This window comes from Podarcis bocagei, assembly GCF_964188305.1.
Source record: "Podarcis bocagei genome assembly, chromosome: 5".
Taxonomy (NCBI): domain Eukaryota; kingdom Metazoa; phylum Chordata; class Lepidosauria; order Squamata; family Lacertidae; genus Podarcis; species Podarcis bocagei.
This window is the reverse complement of record NC_138129.1, coordinates 2,492,278-2,506,395: the sequence shown is the minus strand read 5'-3', so window position 1 is coordinate 2,506,395 and position 14,118 is coordinate 2,492,278. Positions and strand designations below refer to the sequence as shown.

Sequence of the window (14,118 nt, the reverse complement as noted above, 5' to 3'; positions counted from 1 at the left end):
GCAGCCTGCATTCACTCCATAAGACGCACACACATTTCCCCTTACTTTTTAGGAGAGAAAAAGTGAGTCTTATAGAGCAAAAAAATGGCATTTGCCTCCTTCCCCAAACCACCCACCCACAGACCCACCCCAGTCATGCCTGACGGGCTCCCAGGCTCCCGGTCATTGCCTTCAACTTCTTTTCCACTTCAGAGTGTGCCCCAGGCGCGTTTGATACGAATGAAGACTCGGAGATGGCAAGCCCATTTAAAGAACTTTATTCGCTTCAGCTGGTTACAGACTGGTTTGTATGGTGCAGGTAAGGGCAGGGCATTGTGGGAAAGCTGCTGGCCTCCCCTCTTAGTGCAGCGTAAGGGGCTCCTACCCTGGGCCTGGAGTCACAGAGCTGTAAGGAAGGGGTCGTTACTCGTAGCCAGCTAGGCTGGCCCTCTGCCCAGAGGCAGCGGCAGCAGCAGGAAACTGTATTCTTGATGAGACACACATTGACCTCCCTTGGCTGACTACCTTTCCCTGCACCAGTCCTTGCCTTCTTCTGCAAACAACCTCCCCCGAGACATAGCAAATAGAAATATATACAAGAAGAATAGGACTGGGGAGGGTGTGTGTGTGTGAAAGGGGCTTGTGGAACCGGGCGGTTTGGGCGTCTGGTTTTGATACCCAGAAAATTGGCATTTCTTGTGCAATCTGCATTTTATGCCCTCGTTTTGGGGGACCAGAATTGTTTCAGTCAGGAGCCTTGGCATCCCCAGACCCCGCTCTAGGGATTGATTTTGCAGGGCATTGGACTAGATGCTCTTTTGGGTCCCTGCAATTCTGTGTACCCATGAGTTTTTGCCAAAGCTAGGGTGGCAGCCACCTGTGGGCGTCCACTCCCACAGGGGTGGGGTCTCATCCCCCCCCAGAAAGTATCCACCCAGGTGGGTCTATATTCCCAGGTTGCCCACAAATTTGACTCTACTGGTTCTCCGGCGTGGCCTCCACATCCAGCTAAGGTCTGCTTCCTAAGAGATTTCTTGTTCTCACTTCCAGCAACTGAGATACAAAGACCTCACTACAGTTGTGTCCGTGCCCCTTCTCCAGGGAGTACATAAAAAAGAGGATCCCAACCTGATCCCAAACTTTTCCCAAATTAAAAAAAAAAAATCATAAGAAGCAGTGCTGAGAATTTAATCCACCACCCACCATTTGTGTGCTCAATAGCCAGTGATTGACAGCTCTTGGACCTGAGCTCCACATCAACTTTTCCAGCTGGCAAATTGTCACCATATTATTGTGCTCTAGTACCAGATTGCAGCATCGCTCTAGTATAGTATCTGGGACATAGATTGGAGTGGAGCATTTAAAAAAGAACACAGCAATGCATGAAATCACTGTGCAAATTTGGGTGTCGTAAGAGACAACCAGTTTTATAATGGTGGCCTCCCATGTTTTTTGAGATGGGATTTCCAGGGGCCAGCACCCCCAAGAATGCATCCTGCTGGTTCTCCACACAGCTACAAAGAGGTGCCACTTGGAAAACTCATGGGGGCTGGGTCTGTGTCCTAGGAATGCAGGAGGGAGAAACAGTCAGTTATATTTACAATATACAGTCATCAACTTCATAGTTACACAGTTTGATACTAGTGAATTAAAACGGATGGTCTAAACGGCATCCCTCGGGCGTCTCATTTTACAAAGCAAGGCGGAGCATCTCCGGGGGGTTCACAAATGGCATAAGAAGCTAGCAATGCAAAGGTGAGGAGGGTGAGGCCCAGGCGTGGCTTAAAGTGTCCCCAGAGCTGGGGGAAGGTCCAGCTTTGAATTAAACCTCCTCACAGCAAGGCAGGTGGCCTCAGGCCCATGTTCGGACACCCTAAATGCTTCCAAAAAGACAATCAGAGAAGACAGTCCTGCTTGGACGCCCGTAAAGGTGCCAGGGGGCATCCACAGCTGTGTTCCTTGGGGAAGATGCCCTCTCCTACCCATGTGGACATAGGCAGTCAGCAGGACAGTGTAACCCGGCCAACTGGGCTCCCTCCGTTTAAATCCACCCTGGAGCGGCTCCGTGTCATCTCCGGAGTCCCGGAAGCAGCCCATTGTCCATTCAAGGGGAGAAATTCATAGTTAGAAAGGAATGTTAAAAATACATATCTATATGACCGAGTGGAAGGGATGCTGACAATGAGGTTCATGCGGACGGGGTGACTCTAGTTTGTGGCATTCGTTTTACATCGGTTCCTCAGCAACCTGGCCCAAATACGGACTGGCCACGAGGATGTCATGTTCCCACCACCCAGTGGGATGGGGCAGGTGTGTGTGTGTGTGTGGAAGAGTGGGGGGGTGGAGGAGGGAGAAACCCCATTTAGGCCATTCAGTAACACAACTCGGGACGCAACCCAGTCTAGAGGGCACAGGACGCATCATCCACGGAGCGTTTCTTGAGCTCCTTGCCTGGCTTGTGGTGCTGGTGGTGTGGGTGGGAGCCGCTCAGTTTGCTGTGGTCGGAGAGCTGCAAGCCCAGTAGCTGGGTGTCTTGCAGGTGCCCGGTGGGGGAGCTGTGGCGGTGGGGCTCGGTGGTCTCCTCTGGTTCCACCCGCAGGTAGGCCTTCACTTTGTGGTGGCGGGCTTTGCTGTCGCTGAAGTCGATGACGCGACACTCATAGGTGCCTTCGTCCGTCGGTTTGACCCGAGAGAGCCGCAGCTTGTGGGAGATGTTACTGCCGACCACTTTCACGACCTGGAGGAGGTTGCAGGGGTTGGGCAGGGCAAGGGAGAGAGAGCACAGGATTGAAGCCACTGCAGATATTCAGGTCCTGACACAAAACTATTCCCAGACTCATCCCTACCCAGCAACCATTTTTATTCACAGCAGTGACAATACCTGCAAAAGTCATGTCTGGTTGTATCCAATAAACATCTTCTCAGAGTAGACCCAATGAAATTAATAAACCTCACTTCATTAATTCCAATGGGTCTACTATGAGTTGCACTAATATTGCATACAACACAGACTTTAATTGGCTCCAAAAGTCAAGGGGAGACCTTGTTGATGTTTCTATATGCAGAAAAAGGCTTTTGACAATAAAGAATGGCATTTCCTTTTTTGGAAACTCTTAAAGCTTTTGATTTCAGATTTGCAACAGACAATGGATTTAAGCCATTTATTCAGATTCAAAAGAAAGAATTTACACTAATGGGAGTTTATCAAAAAAGGTTAATCTGGCAAAAGGCAAAAGGAAAGGATGTCTGTTTAATATTTCTCTTAGCTTTAGATGCCTAAGCTAGTAAAATAAGAGTAAATAGTGTATAACTGGGGTAAAAATTGAAAAGTAACTAAATATGTGTGGCCAGTGTCACTGTGACGCTAACTAAACCAGGGCAATCTTTTACTGAAATGGAATTAGTAATAACCGAATCTGGTCCCTTAGCTGGAAGGGAAAAAGTGAAAAATGTGAAATCAATGTAACTGCTAATTGAGGAGTCGAAATAAAAGAAAAGATAGAATATAGTTGGTGGGTGAGAGCCAGTAAGATATGCGGGAATAAAAACAAGAAGACAGAAAATATTTGGAATTATGTGTTTCTAGACAATGTACTGCCCCACAACGGGGGAAAGTTACATTTTTCTTTCCTAGGCAGGATTTCTATAATAAAAATTGTATTGTTGCAGACTAAATTTTCTTTTTCAGCCTTTGCCAATAAAAACATCCAATCAGCAAATAACAAAATGGCAATGATTATTCTTAAAAATTATTTGGAAGAATGGAAAGTAAGAAAGGTTTAACGGCCATATTTTATATGCGGATGGGAAGAACAGGGAAGAAGTATCAGCACCAAGCTTAGAGCTGAGCTGCATCATAAAAGCATGTTGTGCAAATACAGCCAGTTGCACCAGGTCTGCAATATGGCAGGAAAGGAAAGGGTGAAGCAGCCCCCATCATGGATGGAGGGGCCCCTTCTGCTCAAGAATGTAGTTTCTGTAGCTGATTTGGGCTGAAATAAAACCAGGAGACTGAACATCATGTGTGCATATGAACACAGGCAGCTGCCTCACACCAACGAGTTAGATCACTGCTCCTTCTAGCTCACTATGGTCTACTCTGACTGGCAGAGATTGCAGCCCGAAGACATTCCCAGCCTCACCGGAGATGCCAGCGGGAGGCAACCTTCTGCACCTTCTGCATGCAGAGCAGACGCACGACTTCTTTCCTCTAAAGAAAACAGCACACCGCGGCAAGATAGTGCAATCACAACTTGCGCCATTTTAACCATGTGTGCTTGAAGGTCGGCTGGTTGAAATGGCTCAACTTAAACCCAAGCGAGGTGTAGAGCTTCAAAGCTCATGTTGCGCTTGCCAAAGGAAAGAGCTTTTAAGCTCTCTGCATTGCTGGGGCGTGCGTGGGGCGGGAGGCAAGTCCTGCTCATTGTGCCGGCTCTGCGATGCTCACGCAAAATCTGGCAGGGCAACCGAGTTGCCGCAAGATCTCATGTGAGCATCCCTAGCCAGACAGGGCCTGCGCACTAAGCTTAAAACCTCTTTTCACAGCAGGCCGGTCAAAATAGGAGCTCTCTGCCTTGCTGGCTGGGAAAGACACACTCTGCGCATGGGCTGTGGGAGCATGGGACTTTCTCCTTCTCCCCTCCACTCACCCAGTAGCCATGGGGTGGCTCCAAGGGTTGGGGCAGATGCAATTTCAGTGTATGCGTAGAATCCTTGGAGCCAAACCCTACATAAGATTCGAACATGATATAAGGTAAAGGCTGTTAGGATATTTCCGTTCCACCTTAAAAGGGAGCAGGATGTTTGTGTCACAGCCTGCGTATTTCCTGTTTTCACAGGATGTTTCTGTTGTGTCTTTGCTTTTGTTTCATTCTCTGTGCCGGAGACACTGACGCAGGCAGTCATGTCTTTCTTTGTTCTGATCAACTCTGAATAAAACTTGTAAATAATGCTCTCCTGAGTGCGACTTTTGCTGTGCATTATCTGCTGATAGAATGTGCATGAGCTCTGGAATGTGGCAAGATATTTCAGGAAACTCATGTCACTAATTGCTGATACTGCGTGCCTACGGGAGATCGATGGATCGTCCGGCAGACGGCTTGGGGCCATGATGGACTTTGTCTCCCTGGCAGTATTCCAACAAAGGCACCCCTGACAGTTAAGTCCAGTCGTGAACGACTCTGGGGTTCTGGCGCTCATCTCACTTTATTGGCCGAGGGAGCTGGCGTACAGCTTCCAGGTCATGTGGCCAGCATGACTAAGCAGCTTCTGGTGAACCAGAGCAGTGCACGGAAACGCCGTTTACCTTCCCGCCGGAGCGGTACCTATTGATCTACTTGCACTTTGACGTGCTATCGGAATGCTAGGTTGGCAGAAGCAGGGACCGAGCAACGGAAGCTCACCCCATCCCGGGGATTCGAACTGCCGACCTTCTGATCGTCAAGTCCTAGGCTCTGTGGTTTAGATCACAGCGCCACCCACGTCCCTTTTCGAACATGCTATATTGAGCTGCAAAGAATTCTATCCCCTCCAAATCTTCCCACACACTAAGGCCTCACGTAACCAATAGCCAATACCTCCCTCTGACACCCTCTTACACATTTGCCTCACCTTGATGTGACTGGCATTATGGCCAGCCCTCTGAAGGTCTAAGTTTGCCATTAGGGAGCATGCCTCAAATTAAATGATATAAACAGGATATCCTGTTTATAAGGCTCTGGAGGGTGTGGTTTTCTTTACTGAAGAAAAATATTTTCCCCTGTGTTTTTCTACCTCGTTCCATCTTGACGCACTTCATAATTTTAGCCAGTCCCTCCTTGGTGCAATTTGTGGTTTTTCGGGTTTCTTCCATTTGCTTGTTTGCTTAAAGCCATGCTGGTTTAATTGATTTTAAGCCACCTTGAGCGGTCCGAGGCGCAGAGGTTATAAATAATAAACCAGAAAAACCCTAATCACAGACATTCAGCTAAAGCAAGCAGTGGGCAGGACTCAGCAAACTCCACCAGCCCAAGGATTTCTGCCTGCACTGGACTAGATGACTTCCCTCTCTGCCATTCTCTGCTCTCCAGCAGTCTCTTCCCAAATGGTATTGGGCCCCCCACCCCACCCTGTGACTCCACCCCGGGGCCCTTCTCCCCACGCCCGCCTCCATCGCCAGAAGATGAGACCCAGACCCCTCCAATGCGAGGCGCCCCGAGATCGATGCGGAATCGCGGGAGCTAATTAGCTTTCCTACCAAATTGATTCGCTCTCAGTATTTATCACCTAATGAAATTTAAGACTTACTCACTAGCCCGAGCTGCTGCTGCTGCTGCTGTTATTGGGCTGGGTCAATAAATCAGATTTTATTACCCGCCCGGAGGCTGCTGGCTCTGCTCCCTTTAATCACGCGGGATGCTAAAGGCCGCCCACCCTCTCTCCCCACTGCCCTTGTCTCCATCACCTTTGTTAGCTCAAGATTTTATAGCATCTAGGTAATGGGATCGGGGTCACACAAAAACCCACCGTGTTTCTGATGGGCTAAGGATGTGGAAAGAAGGAAAGTTGGGCTGGACGGATCTGAGCGCTGGGCAGATTTACTTGGAAAAGGCCTTTCTTGAAATCAGAGCGGTCAACAGGGGATGGAGAGGAGAACGGCTTTTGCCTCTAATCCTGCACCTGGCCTCAGACACCTCAGCACAACCTTCCTCGCAAGGGGTTGGACTAGATGATCCCGCAGGTCCCTTCTCAGGGTACCATTTGATGGCTCAATGCCTCAAGCATCTGTGCCGCATCAGGAGGCATGTGCATCACAATGCGGTGACTTCCAAGCTGGATTGCCGCAATGTGCTCTACGTGGGGCTGCCCTTGAAGACGACGCAGAAACTTCAGCTGGTCCAAAATTCAGCGTCCTGATTACCGGCTCGGGTTCCATTGAGATCTCACACAACCCCGTTTTAAAAGAACTGCGCCAGTTGCCCTTTTTTTCTGGGCCCAATTCCAGGTGCTCAGGTTGGTGTTTAAAGCCCTGAGTGACTCAGGCCCCAAATACCCAAAGGACCACCTCCTTCTCTACAATAGTAATACTACTACTACTAATTTATTATTTATACCCCGCCCATCTGGCTGGGTTTCCCCAGCCACTCTGGGCAGCTTCCAATGTATTAAAATACAGTGATCTGTTAAACATTAAAAGCTTCCCTAAACAGGGCTGCCTTCAGATGTCTTCTAAAAGTCTGGTAGTTGTTCTTCTCTTTGACATCTGGTGGGAGGGCGTTCCACAGGGCGGGTGCCACCACTGAGAAGGCCCTCTGCCTGGTTCCCTGTAACTTGGCTTCTCGCAGAAGGCCCTCGGCGCTGGACCTCAGTACGGACCCTCTTGAATGCTGCGATCGGCAGAGCTGCCCTCTTGGTAGCCCTTCCACCTTCAGAGGCTTGTAGGGGGTGGTGGGCCAGGGGGAGATGGCCTTCTCTGTGGTGGCCCCTAAGCTGGGAGACTCCCTTCCTGCAGAGGCGTGCCTGGCACCTTCATTGCACAGCTGCCAGAGGATGTTGAAGAAGCACCTCTCTGCCCTGACTTTTTGACACTTTAAGTGTGAATTTTTAGGACCCACCTTGTTTTTATGGACCCATCTGCCCTGCCTGCTCTGACGGACTGCATGTCTGCAATCCTGACAACCACGTGAGCGAGTCTCACAAGTCAACAGTTGTCATTCAGTGTTCCTGAATAACAAACCTCTGTAGAGATACTAGATTTCAGAATAAGAATGGTTTTGCAGCTGAACAAGACAGAAACCTGAGAAAGTAAGAAACAAAAGAGCAAAGGACCAACTACGCCACGGAAAGAACAATGGGAGGAACAACAATGACCAAGGGAAATTAAAGGCCTCTATTAGACTGGATTTTTGAAATTAAACATTATCAAAACAAGCAAATTCAAAGAATACCGGCAAGATGGATTGAGGAAAATTTGGCTGTGGACTTGAGACCTCCAGGCCGACAACATACAGACTGATGGACATGGGGAATCCAAACCGGGGAAGGGAGGGGGAATTCTAGAATCCAAAGGCTATGTAACCAACTTTTGGAATCTTCTTCTATCTTCTATCTTTTATCTTTCTATATAACTTTGGTATTTTGATTTAACATGTTTTGGAAAAAAAAGGGGGAATTCGTGGAAGGAAATGGGGCTGATCTTGGGGGGAAAATCTTTGTTCTATTTTGTTAAAGATGAGGAGTGTTGTTAAGATTGTAATTTAAATTGGCTAATAGGTACAACATATTAGGTATAAATTGGGAATGAGAACTTGTGGAATCAACTTAGGGAAAGGGGAATACAGTCGGGAGGGGAAGGAGGGAGTCCCAGAAAGAAGGTTATGAAAATAAGGGTTTAAAATTGGTCTTTCTTTTTCTTTCTTTTCTTTATCTTCTCTATTTTTTCTATTCTGTTTTTATTGGAAATTTTAATAAATATGATTATAAAAAAAAAACAACAGTTGTCATTCAGCTGCTAAAAAGGCTAACGCAATTCTAGGCTGCATCCGCAGATGTGTAGGAAATAACTGTACTGCTCTATTCCGCCTTGGTCAGACCCCAACGGGAGTCCTGTGTCCAATTCTAGGCACCCCAGATCAAGAAGGGTGCTGACAAGCAGAAGGTGCAGAGAGGAGGGCGCCCAAGATGATGGAGGGTTGGGGCTCTGTGGCCCCTGGAAGCACAACCCCTCAGCTGGCAGGGGCCGCTGTGCTCAACCTGCTGCCCTTCTTGGCCTGCCTTTGCTCTGCAGCCCTCCTCTGTTCTGAGCACCAGGAGGGCCAGGAGGAGAGGGGAGAGCGGGCGAGAGCAAGAGAGAGGAGGGCCGGGTCCCAGCTGCTTCCCTGCTTAGCCTCGGGAGGAAGGGAGTGACAAGGCCCATTGCTGGCTCTATAAATCAGATATATTGCCCATCCCCGAGGTCCCAGGAGCTGCTCTGCTATATAATCACCTCTAGAAGTTTAAGGCCATTTGTCTACTTGCCCCTGCCTTTGTGAGCAGACAGTTTTATGGCATTTTGGTAAGGGGGCGATAACAGCACATGCAAAAGAAGGAGAGGGAGAGGGAGGGGGAGGGGGGGAGGGAGAGAGACGCCAAACTAGACACAGGGCTAAATGCATCACATTAAATGTCATGGCTGCAATAATGAATATCTGGCACATGTGCACATGAGGTCAACATTTTCCTTCCCTGCTGCAGTCCAGACGAAAATCAAATATGCCCCAGCACGGCAGCTCTCAGTGGCAGCTTGCATTCTGGGGCTAACAGCTGCTGTGAGGTTGATTTTGGTTTGGGTGATGCAGAGAAGGGTTAACCCCTCCCTCCCTGCATGCCACAGTCCCAGTTAAAGCAGGGTGGTGGGGTGGCCTGCTCAGATTGCTATATACATAAGAATCTAAGACTGTTGTCACGCTGCACTTCACAAGACCACCAGCAGGGGGCCACACTGGCTCCAGCATAAGGAAGAAGAAGAAGAGTTTGGATTTGATATCCCGCTTTATCACTACCTGAAGGAGTCTCAAAGCGGCTAACAATCTCCTTTCCCTTCCTCTCCCACAACAAACACTCTGTGAGGTGAGTGGGGCTGAGAGACTTCAAAGAACGGCTAAGGGAGCTGGGCATGTTTAGCCTGGAGAAGAGGAGGTTAAAGGGTGATATGATAGCCATGTTCAAATATATAAAAGGATGTCACATAGAGGAGGGAGAAAGGTTGTTTTCTGCTGCTCCAGAGAAGCGGACACGGAGCAATGGATCCAAACTACAAGAAAGAAGATTCCACCTAAACATTAGGAAGAACTTCCTGACAGTAAGAGCTGTTCGACAGTGGAATTTGCTGCCAAGGAGTGTGGTGGAGTCTCCTATTTTGGAGGTCTTTAAGCAGAGGCTTGACAACCATATGTCAGGAGTGCTCTGATGGTGTTTCCTGCTTGGCAGGGGGTTGGACTCGATGGCCCTTGTGGTCTCTTCCAACTCTATGATTCTATGATTCTATGATTCTATGATTCTAAGTGTGACTGGCCCAAGGTCACCCAGAGCTGCATGTGGAGGAGCGGGGAAGCGAACCCGGTTCCCCAGATTACGAGACTACCGCTCTTAACCACTACATCACACTGGAATGGCAGGCAGGTGAGAAAGAAAGCAGCATGGATGGCAGGCAGCCAAGGCAAGCTGTGCTATGGGGAGGCAGGTGTGTGTGTGTGTGTGTGTGTTTCACATAGCCAGCTGTTTTGGGACTACAATTCCCATCATCCCATACCACTGGTCCTGTTAGCTAGGGATGATGGGAGTCGGAGTCCCAAAACAGCTGGAGGGCTAAGTTTGGCCACCACTAAGTTTGGCTCTTGGGCAGGACTGCAGACCAGTGTAGACAAATGTTTTCTACTGGGTCAGAGGATTGCTCCATCTTGCTCAGGATTACCTACACGGACTGGCAGTGGCTGCCCAGGGTTTCAAATGGGGGACATTCCAGAACCTGAGACCTCCCACATGTGATGGGGTTTGACCCCAGTTCAAATGCTTGCGTCTGCTGCAGCCTGGCCCTGCAAGGCAATGCCTCCTCGGGACACAGAGCAAAACCTCTTGGGCAGCCTATGCCCACTGTGTGCCAGTGAGCTAAGGGGCAAAGCACCCCTTACACCCCGTTTTCTCCTTCCATTCCCTTCCGTCTTCCGGCAGCTGAAGGACCGAAGGGTGGGCGGGGGAGAGGAATCAGGCCCCCGTGTTAACTCCATCATACGAGAACAAGGAGTCACTTAGAGAAATTAACAGCCGGCAAATTCGGAACCCATAAAAGGAAACGCAACTTTGCACAACTCGCAGCTTGGAAAGGGGGTTCCTCCGAGCCGGAGGATTATAAAAGGGCTGAGTAACTTTATGGCCCTTAATAATGTTTGCAGTTATTCAGGCTGGGAGGAAAAAGCAGAACGGAGTTTTATGCTCCATCACAGGGGTCAGGAAGGAATATTCTTGTTATCTTGATGGCACTGTGTGTGAGAGAGACTGTGTTCTTTGGGGTGCAGCGCCCGTCCACATGTGACGCAAAGGCTGGAAGCCTTTCCTTATCGCAGTTCAGGCACAGCACATCTAAGGGGCCTCCCAGGCCGATGAGGGGTTGCCTTTTGTAGTCTGCAACCCGTCATTGATGCAATCAGACTGCGTTCCTGGTGCATTTATACTGGGCCGTCCGCACCCGGTTCCACTTTGATAGTTGCTCCCAGCGTTCCTGTGTTATTGCCTTCTGGGGGGTGGGCAGCCTTGTGCTACAGAGCAGCAGAAGCAGGAAAGCACCCCCCCCCAAGCAGAGAACATTTGTGGCACGATAAGTCACAGGATATTAGTAGGAAACTTGGGGACGTGGAGACAGAGCAGATACAACCGTGACTGAAACAGAAGACTTATTTGTAGAGAAAACCCTTTTCTCCCTCTCTCATAACACTCAAACTCATGGGGATCCACTGAAGCCAAACATTAGGAGATTCAGAACAGAGAGAAGAAAGCCCTTCTTCACGCACATCCGGAATTGATATGCGGGGGGAATTTCCAAAAGGTGGCTCTTTGTCCTGGATCTTAGGTAAGTCAGTCGAAAAATTGTGGGCATTCTCAACGACTTTTGGGGTGTCCTGTTTTTTACTTTTTGAAATATGGCAACCCTATTCATGCAACATGTAGTTAAACTATGGAACTAACCGCTGCAGGAGGCAGGGACTGCCACCAATATGGGGGGGAAAAGGATTGGACAAATTCATGGACAGGGCTACCATTCTACAGGCTACAATGGTTCTGCTCTGCCTCCCTAGTTAGAGTTAGCACTGCTTCTGAAGACCCATTACTGCTGTGGTTCCCAATTTGATTTTTAAGGGGGGCAATCTGAGAACGAGTTATTAACAGTTAATGGCCTTTTAGGCTTTCTACACGTGAAAGGGACGCGGGTGGCACTGTGGGCTAAACCACAGAGCCTAGGACTTGCCGATCAGCAGGTTGGCGGTTCAAATCCCCACGACGGGGTGAGCTCCCGTTGCTCGGTCCCTGCTCCTGCCAACCTAGCAGTTCGAAAGCGCGTCAAAGTGCAAGTAGATAAATAGGTACCGCTCCGGCAGGAAGGTAAACGGTGTTTCCGTGCACTGCTCTGATTCACCAGAAGCAGCTTAGTCATGCTGGCCACATGACCCGGAAGCTGTACACCGGCTCCTTTGGCCCATAAAGTGAGATGAGCGCCGCAACCCCAGAGTCGGTCACGACTGGACTTACAGTAACTGTCAAGGGTCCCTTTACCTTTACACATGAATAGGAGTTCAATTTTTGAATAATAAGAATTGTATGTCACAGGGGATGGGCATCAGGATTTTAGAGATGCTTAGGTGGGGCATGGCCAAAAAAAGGTTGCGAACCACAGGAGGGGAGAAGGCTCTTGTGTTCAGGTCCTGCTTACAGGTTTTGCGCAGGAATCTGATCAGTCGCTGTGAAAAGAGAATGTTGGGCTGCATCCTGACTTGATCCTGAAGGCATTTGTTATGTTCTTATGTTCTTAACCTGAGAAGCAATACCACTATGAAGAGACTCCTTTTAAGCATGTGCCGCCATCTTCCAAGGTCCATCATGCAGGCACAACCAGTTCACACACTTCTGGGTCAGAGAATGAAGTTTCTCTTCAGCAGCAGCTTGCCATGGTTCCCTGTCATTTCTCCGGAATATGTGCTTTTGCATGGATGCATCAGGAGTCCTGCAACGTCTCCCAAATTACTTTAATGGCTGTTTGCCTTCTGAGCCCCTTTAAGCGGGAGATGGGCCTGGCAGGCGGATCGTAAGTCTTTCTGAAATGGAGGCATCATTAAAAGACTGGTTTAAATAAATTCCCCCCGTGTCTCTCAAAGCACCTCCTTCATCTCTTTTTACAGCTTCCGGTCCTCTTCAGACCGACAAAAATCTATGTTCCCGAGTCCCTCTTAAACAGGATGGTGCTCAGGAATGGGTCTTGGGGGACGTCAGAGTCTTTTCCAGCACAATTGGCACAAAAGTTAATTTCACCCTTGGCAAGAATTTATGGGTTACTTATCTCTAAGAAGGTGCTGTGTCTCACTCCCCTGGGTCTAGTAAGGCATTTCTGAATCTGAATTTAGGTCTTCTCCAAGAAGGGGGAACATTGATGATTACACGGTTGGCATTTAGACATGTGGGCACACGTCTCTCCACAGCTGCTCGCTCAGACTCCTCTAACTTTTAAAAGAGCCCAGGAGTTTGGGAAAGTGTTGTGACGCCCAGAATCAAGCACACCAACTCTAGGGGGCCGAAGACACCTCGACCCCCACAGTATGTGTTGGAAGGGCCCCAGGGCCCCACGTCCTGTGCTGTCCTAAAAGCATAGGAAGAGCTGGCTGCTGGATCAGGCCAATGGCCCATTGAGTCCTGTTCTCACAGTGGCCAAACAGATGCCTCCCCCAAGAGAAGCCCTCAAGCAGGAGGTGAGAGCAACAGCCTTCTCCCACTCTTGTTCTTGTTCTAAGGCAGATTGGCTCTGTCCATGGAGGCTCCATTGAGGAATAATAAGAAACTAAGAAGATCCCTGGCACCTGCTTCTTGGGAGAAAAGCAATGACAAACCTAGACAGCATCTTAAAAAGCAGAGACATCACCTTGCCAACAAAGGTCCATATAGTTAAAGCTCTGGTTTTCCCAGTAGTGATGTATGGAAGTGAGAGCTGGACCATAAAGATCGCCGAAGAATTGATTCTTTTGAATTCTGGTGCTGGAGGAGACTCTTGAGAGTCCCATGGGCTGTGAGAAGATCAAACCTCTCCATTCTGAAGGAAATCAGCCCTGAGTGCTCACTGGAAGGACAGATCCTGAAGCTGAGGCTCCAAGACTTTGGCCACCTCATGAGAAGAGAAGACTCCCTGGAAAAGACCCTGATGTTGGGAAAGATGGAGGGCACAAGGAGAAGGGGACAGCAGAGGAAGAGATGGTTGGACAGTGTTCTCGAAGCTACCAGCATGAGTTTGACCCAACTGGGGGAGGCAGTGGAAGACAGGAGGGCCTGGCATGCTCTGGTCCAGGGGGTCATGAAGAGGCGGACACGACTAAACGACTAAAGAACAACAAAGAAGGTTCCTGCAGCAGCAGCAGCAGCAGCAGG

The 14,118-nt window shown here is 49.1% G+C and overlaps 1 protein-coding gene across 1 annotated transcript in view; it reads right to left on the bottom strand.

The window, feature by feature from the left end:
- Positions 1-241: 241 nt before the first annotated feature.
- VSTM2L (V-set and transmembrane domain containing 2 like) overlaps positions 242-14,118 on the bottom strand; it is a 105,089-nt gene continuing 91,212 nt past the window's right edge. Inside the window, exon 4 of the mRNA XM_081196747.1 lies at positions 242-2,716. Within this exon, the coding sequence (XP_081052873.1) occupies positions 2,381-2,716 (336 nt within the window). The 3' untranslated portion in view covers positions 242-2,380. The remainder of the gene's footprint in view (positions 2,717-14,118) is intronic.